The 26851-nt window shown below is 52.1% G+C and overlaps 1 protein-coding gene, 1 long non-coding RNA gene, 1 pseudogene and 3 gene segments (V, D, J or C); 4 read left to right on the plus strand and 2 right to left on the minus strand.

Moving 5' to 3' along the window:
* Positions 1-26042, plus strand: part of LOC128584904 (probable non-functional immunoglobulin lambda variable 1-50) — a 685263-nt gene extending 659221 nt beyond the window's left edge. Inside the window, 2 exon segments of the V gene segment in view lie at positions 24211-24248; positions 25583-26042. Of these exon segments, the coding sequence occupies positions 24211-24248; positions 25583-25902 (358 nt within the window).
* The window catches only part of LOC128584905 (immunoglobulin lambda-1 light chain-like), a 50358-nt gene that overhangs the window by 14559 nt on the left and 8948 nt on the right, over positions 1-26851 (plus strand). The window lies entirely within an intron of this gene.
* Positions 1219-12854, minus strand: LOC128584946 (uncharacterized). The gene is made up of 2 exons (XR_008379767.1): positions 12804-12854; positions 1219-1407 (listed from the first exon to the last, which is right to left on the minus strand). It is a non-coding gene; the product is annotated as an uncharacterized LOC128584946 (long non-coding RNA).
* On the plus strand, positions 8879-14674 carry LOC128584935 (immunoglobulin lambda constant 1-like). The segment is given in 2 exon segments: positions 8879-8902; positions 14266-14674. Coding segments are annotated over 2 exon segments (324 nt in total).
* LOC128584936 (immunoglobulin lambda constant 1-like) lies at positions 8880-21148 on the plus strand. The segment is given in 2 exon segments: positions 8880-8902; positions 20702-21148. Coding segments are annotated over 2 exon segments (324 nt in total).
* LOC128585005 (uncharacterized) lies at positions 16759-16848 on the minus strand (annotated as a pseudogene).

Consider the following 26851-nt stretch of genomic DNA (forward strand, 5'->3'; position numbering starts at 1 on the left):
TGGTGGGTGTCTGTAATCCCAGCACTTTTAGAGTCAGATGGGAAAGGGTCCCCTGAGGCCAGGAGTTCTCAATCACTTTCGGAAACAAAACAAGACCCCATCTGTACAGGAAATTTAAAGATTAAACCAGGTACGGTGGTGCACACCTGCTGTCCAAGCAGCTCAAGAGCCAGCCCAGGAGTTCCGGGCTGCAGTGAGCTATGATCACACCCTGAACTTCAGAATGGGTAATAAGTGAGACTCTCTACAAACCAACACAACACCCCTCCGTGTGCATGTGTCATGAGAGCAGCTTGAATGGGGATTCACTGCTCGGCAGCTGTCATCTGAGGCAGGAGCCCACAAATGGTGAAGCTTGTTTTTCTCACTAAGATAACAGGATTAGAAAATGCAGACAGACTCACCTCCTAGCTCTGCTGTGACCAGAGCGGCCCAGGAGTGAGACTGGGCAAAGGCTGGAGTAAAGATATCGACCCAGAGTGGAGGACCAGAGGGTGGAGGAGAATCTGAGGACTGAGGGTGGGTCTTCAGGGGCCTCATACACCCACTCCCCGGGCCCCTGGACTGAACCTCCCTGGAAACCACAGAGCTCCTCAGGCAGCAGCCCCTGACTCAGGCTCATTTGCATCCTGGGCAGCTGTCTCCACCAGGGCATAAGACAGGCCTGGGAGGCACCTGCCCAGCCCAGGCCTTGGAAGCAGCATCGGGGGTGTCTCCGCCATGGTCTGGACCTCTCTCCTTCTCGGCCTCCTGGCTCACTGCACAGGTGCTGCCTCAGGGGCCTCACCCGCCCAGCCCCAGGGCTCAGGGACAAGCCTGGGCCTAACTCTGTGCCCTACCTGTGGTGGGCAAGGGGCTCTTGACCCTGCTGCAGGGTGAGGGCTGGGACCTCCACAGTGTGCTCACTGGACTGTGTGGTCCGAAGGGCTGTATCTGTCAGCAGAGAGGGTGGGGGGACTGCTGGTTTGTTCACTCGCTCCGTCTTACAGCCAAGTCTGAGACTGACGGAGGGCCCCCTGTGTGCCCAGAGAACCCCTGAGCTGCTCCAGGACAGGTAGGGGATCTCCTGGGAAGGGTTCTTCATCTTAAGCCACCTCCCCTTTTCTTTCCTTGCAGGCTCCGTGTCCTCCTATGAGCTGACTCAGCCACTCTCTGTGTCAGTGGCCCTGGGAGAGATAGTCAGGATCACCTGTGGGAGAAACAACATTGGAAGCAAAGTTGCTCGCTGGTACCAGCAGAAGCCAGGCCAGTCCCCTGTGCTGGTCATGGCTGATAGCAGCCGGCCCTCAGGGATCCCTGAGCGGTTCTCAGGCTCCAACTCAGGGAACACGGCCACCCTGACCATCAGCGGAGCCCAGGCTGTGGACGAGGCCGACTATTACTGTCAGGTGTGGGACAGCGACATTGCTCACAGTGACACAGGCAGATGGGGAAGTGAGAAACAAACCTACCCGCCCAGCCTGGCTCCCCTGGCCCCATCATCCCCACTTCCGCAGTGAGTGGGGCATAACCTTCCATGCAGAGGGAAGTTTCTAGTCCCACCTTGCCCTTATGTTCTTGAGAGTTGGACAGCAAGTCCCTGTCTGTCTTCAGGTTCAGCTTATCCACTGAAAACTGAGCAGGCTATTTTAGTGCTCAAACACCAGCTCCCAAAGACCACCAGAAACCCTGATAGATTGGCTGGGCCGGGTCCATCGGCAGTAAGGGAGCATGAACCTGGGAGTCATTGCAGTGTCTCAGAGCGGGAGGGCAGTAGAAAGTTTGTAAGGTTTCGGGAATCTGTCCTTGAGTGGTTTTAGGCAGGTCTTAGAAGGAGGGAACTTACTAGAACGGGGTCACATCTGTGACGTCACAGCACAGGTTGGCGGACACAAGGAAGGGGAGGTCTTGAATTGATTCTTGCTTACTAAATATGTGTTGGGTAAATGAACAATTTGCCCAGGTGAGAATTGTCTATCTCGTGGAGCCACGGTTTAACTGGATAATTGGTTTTTAGCTTTACCTGTAGCAATGAGTGATAATTCTTTACTGTTTTCACCAGTGTTTTTCAACCTTTTTTATCTCATGGCACACTTGAACCTATAGTTAAACTTCCCCAGCACACTTAAATTATGTTGATCAAAAAAGGGGGGGTGTAAAAAAAAGAATATGCTTACTGTGCTTTGAAGTTCTTTTGAAAATAATTGGATCAAAGATCCTTGAACATTTTCATGGCATACCTAAGATCTTCTCACACCACCTGAATGTCACTAGTTTTCACCGTTATTCTGCTGAGCAAGACTGTCCTGGGAATAATAGTTAAGTTGACACGGTTGATCTCAGGGTTCTGTGTCAATATTCAGGTGATAATGGAAGAGAGTGGAGTTTTTTAAATTCCTAGACATGTGTTATGACTCGGGAATTGAGCCGCAGCGTGGCGGACTGGGAGTTCCTCACGCAGGGATCGGCAGACAGAGGGAGAGAAGGATGGGTTTCACGAGGGGCCGGCAGCAGGGTAATTATAAGGCAAACAAAATTCCCAAGTTTTATTAGGCGGCCCTACATACAGCCCATGTGTTCCCCAATTTTCTAGTATCCAATGATTAGGCATCTGACATTCACCACTGCACACGCAGGGTGAGAGGTATAGGGGTCAGCCAGTCCTATGAGAGCTTCTTCCTCCTTTGACCACATGAGAGCCCCCCATGTGGGAGGAGTTGTTTGTGTTTAGGAATTTAACTTGGGGCCTCAGGGCCAGTACCAGGGATAGATGATGTCTCTATGAGTTGATGCCCTGAGATCCCTTTTGCTGGGTGGGGCTGGGAGGGTAGTGATGGAGGGCTGAGCTGGTAGTCACCTAGGCTGTGAGTGAGATCAGCCCTGTGGGTCTTGCCAGCCTCAAGGTCACTGGGTAGAAGGAAGAAGTTCCAGCCAGATAGGCCTAGTGTTGAATCTGGTCCGTTTATTCATTTGGCCAAGAAATATTCATGGAGGACCCAGTAGGTGCCCCAAGCCAAGCCAGGTGACTGGGGACACAGCATTGACCAGGCCAGACGGCATCGCATCCCCGAGCCCTGCAGTCAAGTGTCCGTGCAGGGCATTGTGCATTTCTCTACAGGGTGTTTTCCCAGAGTTCCAGACAGAACGTGGACCGGGGTGAGGTGAGTAAGGCACTCACCTTGAATGATTTAAAGGAGCCTCCAAAAACATAGTAAACCCAATAAATAGGATTTAATGCACTATTTTAAAAATCAAATTAATGCCTCCAAACCTGCAATGAACAAAGTATCAGGATCTGACTCGCCTCAATGACTTCCCAGACACGGTCCAGGGGTGAGGTGGGCATTAGCTGAGGATGCCAAACCAGGGTCCAGTCCCTGCTTCTCCTTCCTGCCCCAGCTGCTGGAGCCTTGCCCTAGGTCTCCACCTCCTCTGAAGAGCGTCAGGTTGGCCCAGCCTCACTACTGCTAGTCTCTGCTGCCCCCTACTGGACTCTTCCTTAGGGCTGCTCTCCAGAACTAAAAAATTTCCCCAAACCCCACCTTCTAGTTCTGGACTGGCTCCTCCTCATGTCCAAAAGGGCTAGTCTTCCCAGGTCTCAGGGTTAGCACTGGTGAATCTCAGGACACAATCTTTACATCAGTTTGCTGTGGGTCTCAGGTAAGAAACCCTCCCTGAACCTCTGTTTCCTCATCAGTAGGAGCTAGCAGATCCCTGCTAGGCCGGCAAGTCTGTGACAGAGGGAGAAGGAACCTCCCTGCAGGAGATCTGGAGTGGGGTCTGCCACCCCAGGACCACCAAAGGAGCCAGCTGGGATCTTTGGGGCTCCTGGGGACCCCTTGGAAGGGGCTCAGGAGTTGCAGAGTCAGCCCTGACTGTGAGGTCTCTGAGAGATTCAGAGCCTTTGTCACTTGTCACCCTGTGCCTCAAGCCCCTCACCCAGGCCCCAACAGTGAAAAGCTCAAGATGAGATGAAAAAGACCAGCCAGCTTGAGCTTAGGGAAGGTGGGGGAGGGTGGGAGCTAGGGACCCTTGGGTCAGGGAGAGAGGAGTCCTTGGTGGCTGCAGTTTCCTAGAGTCTGTGAGATAGAGTGTGGGTGGGGGAGCCCTCGGACATGAGAGCAGGGCGGAAGGGACTGGACAGTGACACACCCCTCTGCTCTGAGAGAGAAGGGCCAGGGCAGGACCCAGAGGGCTGTGTTGAGGTGCCAGGGACTCTGAGCAGGGGTTCATTGAGTGGGACAGCTGGACCCAGACCTCTCTGTCTAGGACTGAATTCACCCCTCACACATCTCAGAACAGGAGAGATTAGGGACGGGCCTGGACAGCCACAGCTGCAGCTGCACCAGCTGGGGAGGCTCAGCCCAGCCCTCGAAGGTCCCCCAGAATCCAGCCACATGCGGATTTCCGATTGTGGCCACCACAGAAGGATGTGGTCTGCGGTGGTGGTGACGTCTGCCCAGAGACCATGGCAGGTGCAGGTGCAGGTGCAGGGTTAGGGGAGCAGCTGGTGATGCTATGTTTAGGGACAGCCCCTTCTTTTCCCCAAAACCTGGGGCTGTCCCCGAAGGAAACTACAGCTTCCGGGTCCTTTGCAGTAAATAAGTGTCACACCCATGGTTGGGGGGCATTGCTGGGGAAGGAGCAGCATCAGCCTGGATCCCCAGGCAAGACCTTTCCCAAGCCCCCAAGCTGTGAGGGACCCAAACTCAGAGACACAGGAGTGGACCAAGACCCCCAGTGAGAGAGGAGCTGGACTGGATCAGGGGCCTCCCAGGGGCTTCCCTATACCTTGCTTGACAGCTCTTAGGATGCCCACACCCGTTACTTTTCAGTGCCTTGCCCACCTCCAGGTTCAGGAATATATAGTGTTTCTTTGTATAATCCACCTCTCAGCTCCAGGGTCGGCCTTCAGAAGTTGCCTAAGAAATATCCAGCCTAGAGATCCCCGAAAATCCGAAGAGCTTAGTAAAACCATGAAGTCCCAATAGCCCTCCTCAGCATTACACATCCTCATTCATTCCTCTCCTTCCTCCTCCTCCTCCTCAGTATCATCATTATCAAGAACTATGAATGGTCTGAGACTTTACCCGGCTTGCAAGCTGAAAAGTAAGCCTGCCACAGCTTCATGGATACTGACAGAAGACACGAGGCTCTTGGGTCTGAGACAAAGGACAGTCTGTCGTTCACAGCAATGACCTTGGACAGAGTATTGGCTTTGCCTCACTCCAATTCCACAAGGCAATGCAAAGAAGGCCAGGTGATACCTGCACACCTGAGCTTGGGCACCACCGATCTTTTATACTGACCAGTAATCATGCCTGCCCTTTGCTTCAAATGAAGATACTATCTGTACCTTCCAAGGCTGTTCATGCAAAGATCCTTGAAAAGACGGTTCAGCATGAAGGCAGCTAGTGCCTTTCCTGGAGAGACGTAAGATCCATGGTAGACAATCGTCCCCCAACAACTATAATCTATACCAATGAAACAAAGTCCCAGGCTATTTGTCTGTTACTATGTCCCATGAAATAGCTGGACCTATTTTCACCAAAATTACATGACAAGTTAAGGAGTATCTGTCTCAAAATGTGAACCAAGAAACTCTTGGGGGCATTCAGGAAATTCACTTTGGTAGGGGCCTCCCCCTTTTTAGAGTTCCTGAAACAAAACTCTGGGAGCCCGAGAGGGCTGCAGATCTGAACTTGAGAGGATATGTTGAAGATTTTTACTGGCAGAAAAATCAAGAGGACAGATCTCTACTGCAGTTCTGTACGGTGGCAGAGTAGAGGTCTTTGTCATTGGGATTTGGGGTCCTGAGGATCTCCGCAGACATTTGCATAGGCATCAGGAAGAATGGGAATTGTGAGAGGTAACAGAGCCCCAGTGACACCAGGGGACCAACGAGAAGGAAGAAAGCTCTATTCAACCAGATCCGGTTTGTGTTTAATTGAATGACTCCTACGCACTGAGCTCTGGGCTTTGGGTTTCCCCCATGTACAGCGTATGACCATGTGGACCTGGGGAGCTGTGTCATCATCAACAACGCACACCTGTATTGTACGAGGGCCTGGCCCCTGAGTCCAACTCCAGCCCTGCTGCCTCTTGGCCGTGTAGCATCAGGAAAGTGAGGAATCTGCCTGCACATCAGTTTCCTCATCTTTCAATGGGCTAGGGGTGCATAACTTAGCACCCAGGGTTAGGGCTTGTACAGCACTCAGCCAATGCCACACACATAGTCATGTTAAGTATTGTATTCCTGGGCTTCCACACAGACCCAATCCAAAGCACCTGCCCAGCCCTTCTCTCCTCCACCACCACCCCACAGAACTCAAGTCAAGCCTCGCACAAGCCTGGACTAGAGATGCAGGGGACTGGCTCAGTCCTAAATTCTAGCTCACCCTGTACCCTATACCCTATTCTAGAAATGACCTTGATCTGCATTCATTTTCTCTAGACCTTAGTTTTATTACTTGTAAAACAGGGACACTTGCCCCAAGGACACTCCCAAAATTGTCCTGAACTTCAAAGTAAGAGGAGGGATAAAGGGGAACAGGAATTTGTTTACTGTGCTTAGTAAACACATGAATTTTCTGAGTGCTTAGTAAACACATGATTTCATTAATCCTCATAATCCTCCTACTTCAGAAAACCTTTCTTCCCATTTTACAGATAAGGAAACTGAGGCCCAGAGGTAGTGTACGTCTGGATGGACTCCATACTCACGATGTCACCACGAAAGGGTAGCTAGTTGCTCCCTGCAGGGACCTTTCCTGAGGGAAGAGGGCCAGGCTTGGCCCACCCAACCAAGAAAGGGATGGTCCTGTCTGGCAAGAGGGCAGAGTGCAGGGTCCAGCCTGGGGAATTGATAGGAAAAGAAGCCATAGCCCTAATCCCTGAACTCCAGCCCCTGGGGACTCCTACTCTGCTGGGCACTGGGCAGCTCTCTCCGGCCCCTCCATGTCCCAGGGAGTTACTCACAGACCCTGGGTGCCTTTGGGGAACTGGCGACAAGGGTGGGTCATGTGTGCCCCAGCCAGGACCCCAGGGGTGGAGCTAGGCTGGTGGCTGCAGTGGGTGTCAGTTGAGCCCTGGGTCCCGACCACAGTAAGGCAGTTAGCAGATGCTCCTCTAGAGAACCCCCAGCAGTAACAGCCATGGACCCTGGAAGGGGTCAGGCCTCGGGCAGGGACCAGAGACAATCCAAGGCTAGGAGAGGGCCATGTGGACTGACGCACACTGGGATGGCCGCTGCCAGTGACAGGGACCAGGGCACCCTTCTCCACGGAGCCCAGGCCACAGGTGCCTTTGACCCTGAGGGCAGATGAGGCTCATGACAGGATCCGGCCACAGGCTGCCTTGGCACCTGCTGATGCTGGGCCTGGCCGTGTGTGCCCACAACTTTCTGTGCTCCACGGTGACAACTTGAAGCAGGGCCCTGGCCAGGCCGAGAGTCTGGAGGCGAAGTAGCTGGCCCAGCCTACGAAGCCCATGGAGCAGGTAAGGGGAGAAAGACTCGACAGGACGTGGAGCCCTGCGGTCGGAGCTGGGAATGGGCAACCGAGGGGAGACCAGCCAGAGGGGTGGCAAGGAAAGTTAGTCTCAGAAGGGGGTCTGGGTTTATTTCAAGTTTTGATATTTTGTCTATTATGGATTTGTTTGGATTAATTTTTATTTTTAATATCATACTAAAATACCATTTATCTTGATTCCTGAGTTTTCTGGACACCCCCTTTAAATTCTGCACACGGTCCTCCTCCTCTGCCCTCCCTGGGGACATGCCACCTCCACCTCTCACCCTCACTGGGCAGGGGCCCTCCCCAGAGCACCAGGTGGCAGGCTTCAGCTGATATTGTAGAGGGAGCTCCTTTGGGGTGCCCAGGTCCCCAGACACTTAGCCAAGGACCCTCAGCCAGAATTGCCTCCTGGGACTGGCCCCTCAGGAGCCCAAGCCCACCCAGAGTGCAGATGCCTCCAAGGGAAAGGCCTGAGGGAGGGTCTGTGGATCTGAAGGAACCTGGGACTCCAGCCCTCTCTTCTCTGCGTGTCTTGGGAAGTCCCCAGACAGAGCACCGACCATCTGGGTCCATTTATGACAATGTATGACAATTTATGACAACCACCAGTTTCATCACCGGCTCACTTCACACCCATCGAGTGCTAATCATTTTAGGGGCAGAACCTTCATCTCAGTGGCCCCAGAAGCCGTTACCTATTGTTATCCTCATTTTATAGACAGGGAGAAAGGATCAGAGAGGGAAGGCAAACTCCCCAAGGTCACACAGCACAGGGGCACTAATGGTCCAAGAGCTGTAAGAGAGTGCTGTGCCTGCATCAGCCTGTCCTGTATTTTAAAACAAACAGTACAAGAGCAGGGGTGGTCCGCAGGGCTCAGGGAGAAGGCAGTGAGGGCTTGGCTTGGTCTCCCCAAGGTTATCCACTCCAGGCTTGCTCGGCAGTGTTTTGCTGGGGGCCAGGATAGGTCTCGAAGGGTGGATGGATTTGAACCACAGCAGTTTGGGGGGACAGACCCAGGCCCATTTTAGGAGCAGTAAAGAAGGAGGCGTTCCCTCCATCTGTGGACAGGATAGCTCAGAGCTGGTGTCACAGATTAGATTCACAGGGACGCTGGCTGGTGTTGCCACCCAGAGAGGAGGGCTCTGTGGAGGCTGACAGAGCTGGAGTGCGGGGAGGCTCGGCCTTTGTTTGCAATCTAGGGGAGGAGGTCCTGGGGGCATCTGAATAATAGCTAGATATGTGTCTTGTGTTTTGGAAAAATTGGCTCTGGATGGAAGGCTGCTTGGAGGCCAGATTCCAGGCGGGAGGCCAGAGGTTGAAGGAGGCGTTTCAGGAGGTGGGGACTCGGCGACCGGGCCTGGGTGGTGAGGATGGGCAGGGTCCTGAGGCCAGGATCGCCGTGCCATGGGTGAGTGAAGGTGGAGAGATGGGTTGAGGCTGAGCAGGGAGCAAGGGGCGCGCTCATGGCCTGTCTACAGGCATGTAAAATGAGCAACCATTTTAGCAGTAGTCAGTGAGTGGTCAAAGTCGGTGTGTTTAAATTGTGTAATTCCACTTCTAGGAATTTATCTTGCTGTGGTGGGGGGTGTGTGAGAGTCAAGCTGCAAATGTGGACACACCTGGACAGTCAGCTCAGCATTACTAATCGTGGGAGAAAGCTGGGATGACTTCAATACCCACTAAACAGGGTGTGCGGAGCAGCCCTGCACACCTGCTGTGAGGAGCTTCCACACACACGCAGAGTTATGTTTCAGAAGCATCTCTAAGATATGGAAAATTTTTTTTTCAGGATAAGGTGCCAATATATAGAGTGCTTCCAATTGTGTTTTTAAAGTACACGTGCATTTTCAAAAACCTGTGCAAAAATATAGACAAATTTCCCATGGTGTGTCTCTGGCTGGTGGGACTCCACCAAAGTTTAATTTTAGCTTTGTAATCTTGACTTTGTCATTTTCTGGTTTTATTTTAGAAACGTGCATAAGGAAGAGATATTTCTTTTTTTTATCTCTTATCATAATTTTTAATAGAAGAGTAACATGTAATTTTTGTTTAAAAAAATTAAGCACAGATATATATATATATATATATATATATATACATATATATATGTAAGGCAAAAACCGAATGTTTTCTTTTTCCACCAAAATTTATTCCCAGAGATGGTCCTGGTCTATATACTTGCAGACCTTTTCCTGTGTGCATATAGTCCAAAAAACACACACATGCAGAATTGGTGTCTGGCTTTTATTTTTCAAAAATAGAGTCATACTCTACTTATTACTAGCTTTCTAAACACTCTGTTATTGACATTTTCTGTATCAAGTCATATGGGTATACCACATTCTGATAATAGCTTTATAAGAAAAGTCTGGACGTATTTAGAATGTACAGGATGTATTTAGTCATTCCCCTACTAAGGGGCATTTAGGTTGCTTCCACTGAAACAGAAACAAGCAATCCTGTGGTGGAAACCCCTGCGTTTGGGTGCAGCTGTGTGTGTATGAAGTGCACTTACCGTAACACCACAGGAGAGATGCCTAAGAGTGGAATTGCTGGGAAAGAGGATGGACTTTGGAAGGCTGTGGGCAGTGCCTTTGTTTTGCTTCCAAGAAGCTATGTAGACTCACTGCAGGGCAGTGAACGGCAGCGCCTTCTCCCTGTACCTCACCAATAATCAGAGGTTGTTAGTCATTTTTTTATTTTGCCCATCTGGTGAGCAAACCCAGAGCCTGTTGATTATTTTATTGTCTATTTGATCATTGCTGAAATGTATTATCCCTTCACATGTTTACTGACCGATGTTTCCTTTTGTGAGTTACCTGGTTATCACGCTGCCTGCTTTTCCATTCAGTCCCTTGTATATTCATAGAAACTCTTAATGTATTTGGGATATTAACCCCTGCTTTCCTGTCTATGTTGGATATATATTTTTCCCTGATCTGTTTTAGAGTTTTTTTGTTCATGGAATCTTTCGCACTAAAGCTGATATTAATTTTTATGCATTGGGTTGGTTTAACTTTTTTTTTTTTGTAGAGACAGAGTCTCACTTTATGGCCCTCGGTAGAGTGCTGTGGCCTCACACAGCTCACAGCAACCTCCAACTCCTGGGCTTAGGCGATTCTCCTGCCTCAGCCTCCCGAGTAGCTGGGACTACAGGCGCCCGCCACAACGCCCGGCTATTTACTATTTTTTGGTTGCAGTTCAGCCGGGGCCGGGCTTGACATACGGAGGGTGGTTTAACTTTTTAGTTACGGTTTCTGGGATCTGCGCCGTGTGTAAGACTGTTGTCTTTATTTCAGTGTTACAAAATAGGTTTTCTATTTTATGCTGGCACTTTCATTGGTTTGGTATTTTGGTGCTTCGTTGTTTTGTTTTTTAACTTCATCTGGAATTTAGTTTTGTGTACATAAAAATGTAACCTTATTTCAAAACTAGAAAGCCACTCGTACATAGCACATTTATTGAATAAGAATGTAACTTTTATCAAATACTAAATTCTTGATTTTTAACACTCTCTCTGTGGTTCTCTGGATCTATTGACCTATTCCTGCAATTATCCTGTTTTATCATAGCTTTGTAGTATCTTTTGGTATTTAGTAGGGAAAGAACCCATCGTTATCACTGTTTCTCAGAACATTCTTGTTGTTTTGTTTTTATTTTAGTAAACTATCACATCATTTGCAAAAAAAATTTTTTTTCTCTTTTTTCCTAATAACATATGTCTCCTTCCCCCCCCTTGAATTCATTTCATGGGCTAGACCATATTGAATAAAAATGACAATGGCTAACCTTGCCTTGTTACCGACTCTAGAACGTTTTGCCACCAAATCTGAAGGTTTCTGTAAGTTTGGGCAGATATCCTTATTGAGTTGAAATTTCTTTTAATAATATAATAAAAGGAAGGATGTTTTCTTTCTTTAAATCATAAACAAGTGTTGAATTTGTTACTATTAAGTTCTGGAAATCTTATGGGCGTATCTTACATATAACCTATTGCTAAGGTGAAGACTTGCTGGCCCATCACAATGGGTATCTTCCAAAGTAAATAAATACCTTGGGAAGTAAAATTGGATTTGCAAACACTTGAGGATTCTTGGTATCACAAACTCTTAGTGTGTGACCTGGGTGTTTTCTGCTTTCTCTCTCAAGTCTTTTCACGGTATCTTGTGTTGCGGTAGCATGTTTAAGACACAGAGGGCAATTCAATGAGGGGAAAGCATTTTGGGATGACTCTAGGCCTTCAGCTTGAAGAGAAATTGCTGAAATGAAAACTGTGCAGGGGAGCAAGTGTATAGGGAGACGAGGAGTTTAGTTGGGGCCTTTTGAGGTGGAGGTGCAGAATGCACATGAACCTGAAGCCAAGAAGAGAGGTGAGGGCTGGAGACAGGGGTCTGAGACCCCAGGGCAGGCATGGGAGTGCTCTGGGAGGGTCAGAGGCAGACAGAGTGATCACAGGGAGAGCAGGCCCTAGGTTGATGGCTTGGGGTCAGCAGCCAGGATGGGCCTGGAAGAAAAGACAGCTGAGAAGGAGAGCGAGTGGTCTCAGATGCCAAGGAGGATAGAGTGACCAGAAAGAGGGATCTTTTGAAGAGACATAGGGGACATAGGACTTATTGGCCATGGCCTGAGAGGTTTCAGGGAGAGATGGAGGTGAGACCCAGGGGGCCCTGCCAAGTCCCAGTGTGCAAAACAGTGCCTGGCATAGGTGGGTGCTTGGTGGTCATTGTTGGATGGTGGACAGGTGGATGGATGGATGGCTAGAAAGAGTGGTCTGAAAGATTGGAGAAGGCTTCATGAATTAGGTGGGGCTCATTGACCTCTTGAAGAATAGAAATGAAAGCAGGTGAGTTTCCAAGTGGGGAGGCCTTGAGTCAGGAATGAACCAGTGTCCTCATCAAGGGAACATGGATAGTTGTAGGAGAAGAAGACTCACAGTCCCTTAAAATGAGGCCAGGAGAGGTTGGGCAGGCTGAGCCAGCTCAGGATTCCCTCTGCCACTCCACACAGCCACTCCCAGGATGCGTCACTTGGGCATCTGACAGGTTTCTGCTATGCCCAGTGTTACCATCTTCACTGACAGCTTTTGAGGGAGAGACTCACTGGGGTGACTCCAAGGCTGAGGGGGCACCCACCTGGGACAGGGAACAGGCATGGAGATGCCCCCAGGAAGCCAGCCATGCACCTGCTCTGGGTGTCATTGGAGCCCCACCCTGTGCCTGTCACACCCGGTGGGTTCCTGCTCCAGCCCAGCCCCCGGGGGGCAGGCAGCAGATGCTGGCCCAGTAGGTTTTAGTCTGAGCCTCAATCACTGTGGTATGTCCTCGGCGGTGGGACCCAGGTCACCGTCCTAGGTAAGTGGCTTTTGCAACCTTTCCAACCTGTCCTACCACTCTGCTACCACTTTCTCTGGAAAGTCTGTTTTCCTCTCTGGGGGTCTCTTTCCCTCTGCCCTCCCCAGCCTTAAGAACTGACCCCTCACCTTTCTCCATGGGTCTGGGGAGGTGGGTTGCTCTGGGGGTAACCACAGGAAGGGCCCCAATAGCAATAACCACCCTGGTCAGCTTCCAACAATTGCCCACAGCCCAGTGCCGGGACTGGCTGGGGTTGGCCAGGGACTGGCTCCTTTCTCTCCACGGGGCAGTTGTCTGAGTGAGCAGCAGAGGCCAGTTTTGATGAGTGTCACAGTGGCAGCGTTAGAGAGAGTCCCCAAGTCCCCAGGGTTTGGGCTGAGGGCCGGATGCCCATCCCGGCTGGAGAGGTTACCAGGGTCCAGGCACATAGGGGTACAGGAGGACACCCTGGGGGAGACCAATGGAGGATGCAGAGAGGGTGCTGGGTCTAGGTTACAGCTCTCGGGCCTCTCTTGGGCCATGAGTCATGGGATCCCAGAGGAACTGGTTAGCTCGGAGGAGGTAACCAGAGTCCAACCCTCCTAGGAGAGGCAGCTAAAAGGACTGTGTCCCTTGGGGCAGAGGCTTCTCCCTGGAGCCTTTCACCCCTGGGCCTAGAATCTCACCTGCTCATAACTGCCTCCCACCATATTCAAAGGGCACCTTAGACTCAGGGGGTGAATGGGGGTTCGGAGAACCCTATGGCTGCCAGTAAAGTCAGGAGTCGTCAGAGGTGCTGAATGGTCCTATGGCAGCCATGTGCTGGAGTCTGTGGGAACCCCTGAGAAAAGCCAAGGCAAGGAGTCTTATGGTCAGGCTGCTGGGGAGGGGAGATGGCAGAGCCTCAGAAGAGTCCGCAGGGCTGGTCTGTAGAGCCCGCTCTCCTGGGAGAACTGAGTGGGCCGGGCTGGGCCAGAGCTTGATCTCCAGGGCTCACTAGATGCTGTGCATAGCCTCAGGGCCTCCCCACACACAGCCAGGACAGTGCTTTGGGCTGGGCAGGGAACCCCTAGATCACAGAAGTCCTGAGCACTGAAAGATTGAAGGGGGCTTGGGGTTGAGGCTATGAGATCCAGAGGTCAGGGCCAGATTTCAAACTCAGATTCCAGAGACCAAGGAAGAGGATGCACAGCTTGCCTGGGGTCATGGGGAAACTGAGGCTGCAGAGGGTAGCAGCTGGGCCAGGTCACCAGGAAGGTAGAGGGCTGTTTTCCAGAGGGCTCAAGTGGGAAGAAGGGAAAAACAAGAGGAGGAAAGCAGAGTCCCCAGGTGGACCAGATGATAAACTGAGAAGGGTCACAGAGACATCAGACAGGGAGGAGGGCTTCCCAACAGGAAGGTCACACTTCATCCATCTGACCCCTGGCCTCCATCCACACAGGTCAGCCCAAGGCCACTCCCACCGTCACTCTCTTCCCACCCTCCTCTGAGGAGCTCAGAGACAACAAGGCCACACTGGTGTGTCTGATGAGTGACTTCTACCCACCCACCGTCTCTGTGGCCTGGAAGGCAGATGGCAGCCCCGTCACCCAGGGCGTGGAGACCACCAAGCCCTCGAAACAGAGCAACGGCAAGTACGCGGCCAGCAGCTACCTGAGCCTGACAGGTGACCAGTGGAAAAGTCGCAGCAAGTATAGCTGCCAGGTCACCCACGATGGCAAGACCGAGGAGAAGACAGTGGCCCCTGCAGAATGTGCTTAGGGTCCTGGCCCCACCTCAGCCACAGGGGCCTGGAACTGCAGGATCCAAAGGGAGGGGTCTCCTCTTTCACTTAGGTCACCCCAGCCCTTCCCCCTGCACCCTGTAAACCCCCAATAAATACCCTCACTGTCAATCAGAAACCTGCTTCATGGTATTATTTCTTATGTCATATTTAATTGGATATCACTCACGTGGTCTCAGTGGGTGCTTAGGAGGATCCTGGAAGCAAGGGAAAGAGAGCCCAGGAAGAGGCTCTCAGTCTTCCTGGAGCTTCACCCCAGCAGGACCCACCTCCCCAGGCAGCTCTCTGTCCCCTCGCCTCTGTCCCCAGCAGGCTTCAGCCCAGCACCAGGTCTGGCCAGGCAGGTCTCACACCGATTCTATCTTTCCTTAATAAAGACCTAGTCACGGATGCACCCTCATCTCAATGGGGCCCTCTGTGTCTCTCAGTTCCTGTTGAGATCCTAGGTCCTCATGGTCCTACCCACCTCTGCAAACCAGCAGGGTCCTGGGTGAGCTCCCTGCCCTGGAGGGAACCTTGATCCAGACCAGGAAGCTGTCCCCAGAGAGTGGATCCTGGGACACTGTCCCTGCCCCCACCAGTGGGGAGGGAGGGAGAGGGATGGGGGCATCCCGGAGAGATAAATCAGGAGCAATAAAGGGGGTTGCAGGAACCCAGCTGTGGCCTTTTAAAGGCAAAGAAAATAGGGAAAGACATCCTCAGTGAAGGCCATGGTCTCAGCAGGAAGAGAAGCGGACATTCCTGTTTCCCTTGGAGAGCCAGTCAGGGGAGTGATCAACATCCGAAGGGTCTACAGTTCTGCTGTCATGAGGAAGTTGTAACAAAGCTTGGAAAACAGCCCACACAGGAGCGTCTCTCAGGCCCGATCTTACGGGTATAAAGTGCACTGACAAGTCCTACAAAACAGTGAAGGCCATTGAATAGGACGAAGCCAGCTTTTTCCAAATCATGTCAACTTCCTCTCTTCCTTTACATGGCCCATAATACTCTGAAGATTCAAGTGTTCCCTGGTGTGAGGTTGAGGTACCTGGGGGTTGGTGAGGGATGAGAAGGGTGCAGGGCCAGGGGCAGGCTGGCGTTTACCACGAGCCTCGGGGAATCTGGACCACTAAAGTCGGGTCAGCAAAAAGCTCTGTTTGTGGTGAGGTTGTGGATGGAGCCCGGGGACGTTCTGCCTGCTTCGGGGAGGACAAGGTGAATTTGGAGCGATGAGAAAAGCCACCAACCCCAGCGTTAAATGGGTACCCGGGCCTTGTCTTGGAGCTCAGGCAGAGTGGAATGCTCAATAGTGGACTGAGGGACACCTCATCAGGGCAGAGTGGGGGGTCGAGGGCTGAGTCAGCCTCAGGCTTTTATCAGCACCCTAGACCCTCATGCTTCCCTTGCTTACTGTGGTGTGGCTCAGCCTGCCACACCCCATGTGCACCTGCTGCCTCTCATCAGACACACTCGCCCCACACAGCAGGCGAGGTCGGCCCCTTGCTGTGGAGATTCCCACATGTCTCTACGTCCTCAGTGTCCTGGGACCTCTCAGGTCACCCGTGATCTTCCTCCGGCACTTCGGGGAAAGCATCTGGCTGTTTTGACCAGGCCAGAGGCAGAATCAGCAAGCACGGAGTCTCCTCCTGCCTCCCAGGACAATTAGTGGTCGCCCGTTCTGTACTGGGGCTGGTGCTTTTTCTCGTTCATGGGATTGTGTAAGTTCAGAGAGATCTAGAGTCACAAGAGGGCCGAGAAAGGGGGCCTCCTGGCGCTCCTCATCGCCACCCCTGCGCCAAGCCCAGGCTCTGGATTAGCAGGAGGCTTAAGGGTTGTGTCCACAGCACCCGTCTGGGCTCATTTCCCACAGGCGATAACTGACACTCCAGAGGGTCAAACCCGTAGTCCTGCTGGGTACAATGCCAAGGCCCCCCCCCATCCCCAGCAGCTGCCCCAAGGACAGCCTCCTTTGTGTGTGTTAAAGTTGATACTGTGGAGAATGTTGAAAACAAAAATAAGGAGAGGAGGCATGAAAGGGACCCCACTGTTCTGATCACACAGCCCACCTAAGAAGCAATGCAGGGAGAACTCGGACCTGGCCACGGCCGAAGAGCCCCTCCCTCACTGAATATTTAAACGCAAATCCTACACATCCTACCTTTTCGCCTATGGATATGGTGGCTGTCCTGGAAAGATACAGAACTAAAAATAATAATCTTTAACATACTACACTTGATCTTAGCCAAAAGGCTGAGAAGCAATAGTAATCCTTAACAACAACAAAAAAATCCAGGCCTCAGCAAATCCGTAAAGAATGCCATAGTATTTTACTTCATAGTGGGTTGGTGCTGCTGTTTCGTGTGCAGAGATGAGCTGGTGTCCTCCCCGCCCGCCAGAGTGAGGTTTTTTTTTTTAGAGACCGAGTATCACTTCATCGCCCTTGGTAGAGTGCCATGGCGTCATAGGTCAGAGCAACCTCCAACTCCTGGGTTCAAGCGATTCTCCTGCCTCAAGAAAGGCAAGTAGCTGGGACTACAGGTGACGGCCACAACGCCCGGCTATTTTTTTTCTTGCACTTTGGCCAGGGTCGGATTTGAATCCACCACTCTCGATATGTGGGGCCGGCGCCCTAAGCCACAGGTACCGCCCAAACAAGTGATCACCACTGTCTTGGTAAATTCTGAATAACAGTTGCATTAAGCTTCCTGATGCAAGGGTTTTGACAAGGTTTGAATGGGCGATAGGTGTGCCTGTGGTTAGGCCCATTGTTACCCGCAGGAGTCTCCCAGACTGCTCTAGTGTTTCCTGACAAGGCAGGGGCCCCAGGAACTTACAGCTGCTCCCGGGACCTTCCCACGGTCAAGGGCAGCACATTCTGTCTGCTTCTGCTTTTCCTGCAAAGTGCTTCTGGCCTGGAGAGGCTTGGTAGGGTTCAGGCTGCCAGTGCTGCTTCAGGAAGGCTGGGCTACTTCCAGAAAGGACACTTATCTTGGATTGTCATTTGTTTGCTGACAAGAGCTGAGTCAGATGGTCAATGACATAGCCCAAGATGGTCAATAACATGGCCATGACCATAGATGGTCAATAACAAGCAGGAATAAAGCCGGTTGATGTTGCAGTTCACGTTCTGCCCCTGAGGGTGAGCTTGTCCATGAGAGGAGGGCCCTGCAGCTTCAGGTCCTCCATCGGGAGCAGGTGTCTAACTCCAGGAAGGAAACACTTTGCACAGAGATGGGCCAGTGCCCTGCCCACCTCCCAGGGTGAACAAGTGATTTTTACTATCGTGGTGAACTCTAAAAAACATAGTTGTGTTAAGTAAATAAAAAAAGGTGTCAAACTGGCTTAATAGCCAAAAGTCTCACATTTATGACCTGTGCCATCCATTTATAAAAGCAGGATATCACCATTTGAATCCCCAACTCCTGAAAATCTCAGCCAGTAAGTTTTTTGAAGTGTTGTAAACTATTACTGTCCAGAATTTTTTTTCTAAGAAAAACAAAGTACTTCCTAGTGGGGCGCTTGGTCTTGTTTCTCCTTGGCACGTGGTGGCCCCTTTTGTTTTGTATACTGTTCAATAAAAGTGATACTTGAGTCTTTTAACTATAAACAGTTAACATCACAACTTGAAGCTGTATTTGAATTAAAGCAGACTCCTGGAATCTTTTCATAGAAAAAAAAAAAAAAAGAACTTTTAGATGGCAGTTTAAAAATGTAGAAGGGATGGGAGGCTTCAGACAGGTAGATTCCTTGAGCTGAGGAGCTGGAGACCAGCCTGAGCAAGAGCAAGATCCCATCTCTACTGAAAGAAACAGAAAAAGAAAAAAAACAAACAAACAAAAACTAGCCAGGTGTCACCGTGGGCACCTGTGGTCAAGAGGTGCTGAGGCAAAAGGATTGCTTAAGCCCAAGAGTTCTAGGTCACTGTGAGCTGTGATAATGCCACAGCATTCTTCCCACAGTGACAGCGTGAGACTCTGTCTTGAAAAATAATAAATAAAAAATTATATTAAAACGAATAAAAACGTACAAAGAAAAAAAGGTGTCAAATGTCTCGAGAGCTGAATCTGAATTCACTGGCATCATACTTGATTGATAAAGACACACAGCCACAGGGGTGACAAGAAGGAGGTTGTAAATACTGGACATTCGTCCACCTAGAGTCTCTTGGGGGAGCCCCTGGCTATGTGTGTGACCCCAAGGGACTTCCATGGCTCCTGATTTCTGTGGTGACAATATGTTCTACCTTGTGACATCCCATTCTTGGACCAAGCCTTGATCTGGCTTCCCTCTATGTGAAGCGCTGTTGGGAGACCAGAGTGGGGTCATGGCTTCATATCACCCATTGGAACAGGCAATGGCAGCCACCACACACCTGATCCATCCAACATGAGACCAGGCTGAGGGGACACAGGGGACATTCCCAAGGATGAGGACTAGAGGATGGGGCTGGCATTTCCTAAGGGACCGGCCTCAGGCTCACTGGTTAGGACCCCGGCTAAAAGGACAACCCCAGGAAAGGCGAGGCTCACAGCCCTCCTGTCAGGCCTGGAGTTATAATGAGGCCCCACGTCTCTGCACTCTTGGGAAAGCTGCCCTTGCTGAGTGCGGGGAGGACATCCTTGTGCCACCCCAAGGTCTCATCAAGGGAGGAGAAATGTGTGAAGTCTGCTGAGGAGAGACCACCTATAGCCCTCCACACAAACAAAATGCCCTCCAATGAACTTATTCCTCTTCCTTGCACACGGCCTTTGGGAAAATCCAATCCAAGACACAACTTTCTCAGAAAGCCAGGGTTTCCAGGGAGCATGCTTCTGGACACAAGAAATCACTTGCCCTGTTACCTGAAGTGTGACAGTAGGGACCAAGTGGCCTCTCTGCTGAGCAGATGTCCCCTGGGGCAGTGGCCCAGCCTCCTCCATCACAGCTGCAGGTGGGGGCTACAGGGCACCCAGGCGGGGGTTTCTGTACGAGCCTGTGCCACTGTGTTGGGTTTCGGCGGAGGGGCCAAGTTGGCCGTCCTCGGTGAGTCTCTTCTTCCCCTCTTTCCCTTGCTCTTCCCACAGTTTGGGGGACCTTGCTGCTGCTTTTGCTGTTTACTCTGCACCTTGTCTTGTCAAGGTTTCTCCCCGGACTCAGCTCCAGGGTAAGGACCCCTCCCCTCCCTGCTCGGACCTCTGCCTGCCTCAACCCTGCCTCACTAATTCCAAAGCCAGGCCGTAGGGATGGGTGACCTACTGGAACCCTACTGTCTGTCAGTATGTCTGTTGGTGGGTCTTTCCATCTGTGCTTGTATCTGTCCTGTCTGTCTGTCTATATCAGGACAGATTCAGTCTGACATAGTGGGTAGGGGGCTCCGAGGGCCTCAGTGCTGCCAGGACCAGTGCTGACGTAGCCTAGGACTCAGGGAACCTTCAGGAGGGAGGAGAGGAGGCAGCTCTGGGCACAGGAGGTCACGTGCAGATCATCAGAAGATAGGAAGGTGGTCCCTGGTCCTCTTAATCCCAGAGGCACAAGGCACAAGGCAGAATCCACAGGGTAAACCCTCTGGTATTATGACCAAGTGCCTTTCGGGGTAGGAGGGCCACCAGCTATGCTAGACAGAAAGATACCCAGGAACAACAGATGGGCACTGATTTTCCTACCACACCTACACCCTGACCCCATACAAAGACCCCCAGACATAGTCTGGGCAAAACAGACCCAAAGGACAAAGACCCAAGAGTCCCTAAGAGGGAGAATTGTTCCCCACTTAGACCTTACAGGAGAGTGTGAGATGTTACCTCATGGGCTGAGGAGACAGACAGTGCCTGAAAGGCCCTGTCAGGATGTCAGAAGGCACCAGAGGCAACAGCTGAGGGTCAGCTTTGTGCAAGGGAGGACAAGGCCCAGAGAGGACAGGTGAGGCCAGGCCCAGGCTCTGGGCTTCCCTGGACAGATATGAAGTTCGTGACAACACCAGCAAATAGCCCCCTATTGAGGACCCTTCAGCTCAAAGATCCTGAACATGGTCTCCTGATCTAAGATTGATGTCCTAGACTTCTGTTTACAGCCCACGTCAAGGGTTCAACAGGTAAACAGCAGGCCTCACAGCTCCCATTCCTCCCCAACCACACAGGTCAGCCCAAGGGCACTCCCACCGTCACTCTCTTCCCACCCTCCTCTGAGGAGCTCAGCACCAACAAGGCCACACTGGTGTGTCTGATGAGTGACTTCTACCCGGACTCCGTCTCCGTGGCCTGGAAGGCAGACGGCAGCCCCGTCACCCAGGGCGTGGAGACCACCAAGCCCTCGAAACAGAGCAACGGCAAATACGCGGCCAGCAGCTACCTGAGCCTGACAGGTGACCAGTGGAGAAGTCGCAGCAGGCACAGCTGCCAGGTCACCCACGATGGCAAGACCGAGGAGAAGACAGTGTCCCCTGCACAATGTGCTTAGGGTACCAGCCCCCCTCCCCAGCTCCGGGGGCCTGGAACTGCAGGATCCCAGGGAGGGATCTTCCCTCCCACCCCGGTCATCCCGGCACTTCCCCGTGCACCCTATAAACCCTCAATAAATACCCACATTGCCAGTCAAACCTGCTCCATCTCATCAATTCTTATCTCATATTTATTTTGACATTTCTCCCATGTTCTCAGTGTATGCTGGGGACCCACCTGCTGTGCTCAAACTGTTACTATGATGAATCCCAGCTTCTCCAAATCACCCAGGTTCCCTTCTCCACCTTTCAGCACCCATAAGGATCTGAAAGGCAGTTAGGGGAATACAGTGAGAGCTTGAGTCAGGCAGTGGGGCTTGGTGTGGGATGAGAAGGATGTGGTGCCATGACTAGGTTCAAGGTTACTACCCTGGAGGTGGAATGTGAATCCTGGGGAATATGGGTCACTAAAGTCAGGCCCGCGATACACTGAGTTTAAGGGTGGTTTGTGGATGGAGCCCGGGGATATGCAATCTCCATCAAGGGGAGGGGAGGGCATGGAGAAATTGCTCAGGTGAGAGAAGCTACCAAGCCAGCGCTTTGCTTGTCCAGAAGGCTTACTCAGAGTGGAATTTGGGAATTGTCAAGCCGAGTGACAGTAGGTTACAGGGGGTGATGGTGGCTTGAGGATTAAGTGAAATCAGGCTTTTACAGGGACTCAGCACCTCAGAGCCTCCTGCCCTCCAGATCCTGCTGCCTCCCCTTCGGTCAGGAGCGCAGTCTCCCCTGTTCCACGTGCACCTGCTGCTTGGAGTCAGGGACACACTCACCCCCACGTGCCCTGACCATAGGCGAGGAGATCGTGGAGAGAGTCTGTCCATCTCCCAGTGCCCTAGGGACCCTCAGGAACCTCTGTCCCGGCTTCTTGCACATCAGAGAAGGCAACTGGGCAACTTTGACAGGCCACAGACAGAGCCTGTGAGGGCTGATTGCACTTCTGCTGTCCTGGACAATCATGGATGTCCTCTCTGTATCTGGGCTCGTGTCCTTTCTCATGTATGGATACTCTCGTGGCTCCAGAGAGTCCTGGAGTCACAGTCACAACAGGCCTGAGAAAGGGGACCTCCTTCATAGCTACACCTTCCCCGAAGCCCAGACTCTGAGTTAGAGGAAGGCTTAAGGGTTCTCCGTGCACAGAACCTGCCTGTGCCCATGTTACACAGGCGAAGGCTCACTCTGGAGGGCTCAATCATTGGACTCGCTGCCTACGGTCCCAGCGGCCCCCATCTTCAGCTGCTGCTCCAAGGCCAACCCCTTTTAATGTGTTACAAGTTTCTATTGTGGGTCACTTTGAGAACAAAGATAAGGAGAGCGAGGAATAGTAAACAAGGCCACATAAAAAAAACAATTGACACACAGTTCTAACCTGCCCACAGCAGAATAAGACCTCTCTGACTCATTTTGAAAACCAAATTCCACACATCATACATTTTCACCGGCAAATCTTGCAGGTATTTTCTGGTATGATATGGAACTACAAATAAATGGCGGATTCAAAGACTTCCTTATCTCAAAGATGTAGAAATCATCAGTGATTCCTTTAGAGAAAACAATAATCCAGGACATAGCAAGTCCTGTGCAAATACCATGGTGTATTGACTTCCTTGTGTGCTGATGCTTTTGTCAATTTTGTGTGTTTTCCCTTGTAATAAGAGGCCTCAACAAGGTCTGGATGGGGCGATGGGTGTACATGTTTCTAGGCCTGCTGAAAAGTGCCGAATCTCCCAGATCGCTCCAATGTTTCCCATCAAAGCAGGAGCCCCAGGTGCTGAGAGCTGCTTCTGGGACCTTCCCAGGGTCAAGGGCAGCCCTGGCCTGCCCGAGCTAGAGCCGACCAGACCTGTCTGCTTCTGATTTTCCTGCAAGGTGCTTCTAGCCTCGAGAGACTTCATAGGTTTCAGGCCGGACATTCCCAAAAGTGCATCACCAGAAGGTCAGGTGCTTCCAGCAAAGGCACCCATGGCGGGTTGCCAATCTTTTAGTGATGTTTGCTGAATCATTTGAGCAGGAGCGAGGAGGGTGGAAGTGTCAGTGCAGGGCCTTGTCCTGAGGGCTGCAGTGCACTGCGCTTAAACCCCCAGGGGTGTGTTCCGTGCCCTAGGAGAGAATCAGGAAGATGAGCAAGTGCAAGGTCACAGCCAGGGTCAGTAAGTCCTGCTTACTTATCGTGCTGAATTGAATTCAGTAGACGTAAGAACCACACAGACGGGTACCATCAGTGTGTGACATGGAAGTCTTTGAGTCCGCCATCATTATATTTTACTGGTGAAATACGTGGGCAAATTGCTGATGACGTGAGGCCAGCAATAATGGACATTTGTCCAGCTGGAACCAGTTTGGGGTATACTGTGTGCATGTTCATGACCTCGGCTTATCCCCCAGTTCCTTCTTTCTGGGATCCATATACGATGTGTTCCACCCCCTAATCTCACTTTCCAGGGCCAGGCCTGGGATCAGCCCCTGATCCCGTTGGGCCCCAGCAGGAAGACGTATTAATATTTGGGCCCCACCATCGAGCCCTTGCCTCATGTGTCTCATTGCAAGGAGGTGAAGGCACGCACCACACTCTTGAATCACTGACGGGAGACCAGATTGAGGGGACACAGTGCATGCTCCAAGGTCAGCCTGGAGGATTATTAGGTCAGCGCTTCCCACGGGGACATATAGGAATGGCTTGCTAGACCCCTTCCACTAGGAAAACTCTAGGAACCGAGGGGCTGAAAGCCCTGGAGTCAGGGTTGGGTCCCAGGACACCGCACTCTGGGAAACCCTGCCTTCCCTGGGTGGAAGAGGACAACCTTGTGTCACCACACGGTCTCACCAAGAGATCAGGGATGTGTCAAGTGTACTGCAGGGAGACCACCTATCCCTGTCCACAAAAGTTCTCTGCTTGCGACACAAATGGCCTCCAATGACGTCATTTCTGTTCTTGGCATGTGGACCTTGGGAAAATCCAATCCAAGATCCTGATTTCTTTAGGGAGTCCCTGGTCAGAGGAAGGCATGTGTTGGGTGAGGTTGGGGGTCATGTGGTGCCCCTGCTGAGCAGATGTCCCCAGGGGCAGTGGCCCAGCCCCCTCCATCACAGCTGCAGTTGGGGGCCGTGGGGAAACCAAGAAAGGGGTTTTTGTATGAGCCTGTGCCACAGTGTTGGATTTTCGGCGCAGGGACCAAGTTGACCGTCCTAGGTGAGTCTTTCCTTCCCCTTCTTTCCCTATTTCCCCAGGTTTGGGGCACTTATCTGCTGGTTTTGGTATTTCCTCTGTGCTCTGTCCTGGCTCTGGTCAAGTTTTCTCCCTGGATCCAGCTCTGGAGTAAGGATCCTTCCCCCCAGCCCGGTCAGACCCCTACGTTCCTCAACCCGGTCCTCCGGCCGAGGTGCCTGAGTGCTGGTCGTTGTTATCTGGTCAGACTGGACAGTCGGTTTGCCTGGTTTTCTGTTTGGGTGAATCTCTGTCTGTCAGTCAATCTCTCCGGGATGGTGGGGCTGTGGGACGTGGCTCTTTTCTGATGGTCGCCTTTAGGCCAAGGTAGGACCACGTGACTCTGTGGGGTCATTAGGGCCCTATCTAATGTGGAAGAAGTAAAAAGCAATAGCTCCAAATGGGAGATGTTGGAAGGACCACAGTTCCCAGGCTCAGGAATCCAGTCCTGAGGGACCCAGGATCAAGGACAAGAGGGACACAGGAGTTGGGGGCCACCCAGGGCCTCAGGGCTGCCAGCGCAGAGCTCTGAGCCAGCCTGGGACTCAGAGAACCTTCAAGAAGGAGGAGTGGAGAAGGCTTTGGGCAGTGGAGTTCAGGCAAAGGTCATGAGGAGGGAGGATCTTGTGGGAAAGAGATGGCTAGGCCTCCTCAGGGCTCTGGCCATCCCAACCAGAGACATGCAGCATAGTGCACAGCGTGAACTCTCTGGCGCTGTGACCAAGTGCATGTGCACAGCATGAACTCTCTGGCGCTGTGACCAAGTGCACATGGTGGAGGGGGAGGGGTGATCCAAGCAGAGACCGTGGAGAGACAGAAACCAAGGAACAGCAGATTGCAGCTCTCCTCCTAGGCCGTGACCCATAGAGTCTCCAGGATACAGGTCTGGGGAAAACAGACCCAAGGGAGAAAGACCACAGAGTTCCTCATTTTAGAGATGCAAGGTCAGAACAGTCCCCCACGCAGATGGCACAGAAGAGTGTGAGACCTCACCTCGTGGGCTGAGGGGACAGACGATAACTGAAACGCCCAGTGAGGAGGTCATCAGAGAGTCAGCTGTCTGTGAGGGACTCCAAGGCTCAGCGAGGGCTGGTGCAGGTGGGGGGCAGGGCAAGCTTGGGATTCTCAGAACAGATAAGGAGTTTCTGACAATATCTGGACCTACCCTTCAGGGGAGGACCCTCAGGCCAATGGCTCTTGAATAAGGTTCATAGAGCTGGGCTTGGTACCCTCAGATTCCTCCTTTATCCCTGAGTCAGGGGCTTCCACAATGGACTGACTCTGAGCCTGTCCTATCCTGCCCCTCCCCCACCCCACAGGTCAGCCCAAGGCCACTCCCATCGTCACTCTCTTCCCTCCCTCCTCTGAGGAGCTCAGCACCAACAAGGCCACACTGGTGTGTCTGATGAGTGACTTCTACCCGGACTCCGTCTCCGTGGCCTGGAAGGCAGATGGCAGCCCGGTCACCCAGGGCGTGGAGACCACCAAGCCCTTGAAACAGAGCAACGGCAAACACGCGGCCAGCAGCTACCTAAGCCTGACAGGTGACCAGTGGAAAAGTCGCAGCAAGTATAGCTGCCAGGTCACCCACGATGGCAAGACCGAGGAGAAGACAGTGTCCCCTGCACAATGTGCTTAGGGTACCAGCCCCCCTCCCCAGCTCCGGGGGCCTGGAACTGCAGGATCCCAGGGGAGGGATCTTCCTTCCCACCCCGGTCATCCCGGCACTTCCCCGTGCACCCTATAAACCCTCAATAAATACCCACATTGCCAGTCAAACCTGCTCCATCTCATCAATTCTTATCTCATATTTATTTTGACATTTCTCCCATGTTCTCAGTGTATGCTGGGGACCCACCTGCTGTGCTCAAACTGTTACTATGATGAATCCCAGCTTCTCCGAATCACCCAGGTTCCCTTCTCCACCTTTCAGCACCCATAAGGATCTGAAAGGCAGTTAGGGGAATACAGTGAGAGCTTGAGTCAGGCAGTGGGGCTTGGTGTGGGATGAGAAGGATGTGGTGCCATGACTAGGTTCAAGGTTACTACCCTGGAGGTGGAATGTGAATCCTGGGGAATATGGTACTAAAGTCAGGCCCGCGATACACTGAGTTTAAGGGTGGTTTGTGGATGGAGCCCGGGGATATGCAATCTCCATCAAGGGGAGGGGAGGGCATGGAGAAATTTCTCAGGTGAGAGAAGCTACCAAGCCAGCGCTTTGCTTGTCCAGAAGGCTTACTCAGAGTGGAATTTGGGAATTGTCAAGCCGAGTGACAGTAGGTCACAGGGGGTGAGGGTGGCTTGAGGATTAAGTGAAATCAGGCTTTTACAGGGACTCAGCACCTCAGAGCCTCCTGCCCTCCAGATCCCGCTGTCCCCCCTTGGGTCAGGGGCTCAGCCTCCCCTGTTCCACGTGCACCTGCTGCCTGGAGTCAGGGACACACTCACCCCCAGGTGCCCTGACCATAGGCGAGGAGATCGTGGAGAGAGTCTGTCCATCTCCCAGTGCCCTAGGGACCCTCAGGAACCTCTGTCCCGGCTTCTTGCACATCAGAGAAGGCAACTGGGCAACTTTGACAGGCCACAGA

The sequence above is a fragment of the Nycticebus coucang genome, chromosome 4, assembly GCF_027406575.1.
Source record: "Nycticebus coucang isolate mNycCou1 chromosome 4, mNycCou1.pri, whole genome shotgun sequence".
In the NCBI taxonomy this organism is placed as follows: Eukaryota; Metazoa; Chordata; class Mammalia; order Primates; family Lorisidae; genus Nycticebus; species Nycticebus coucang.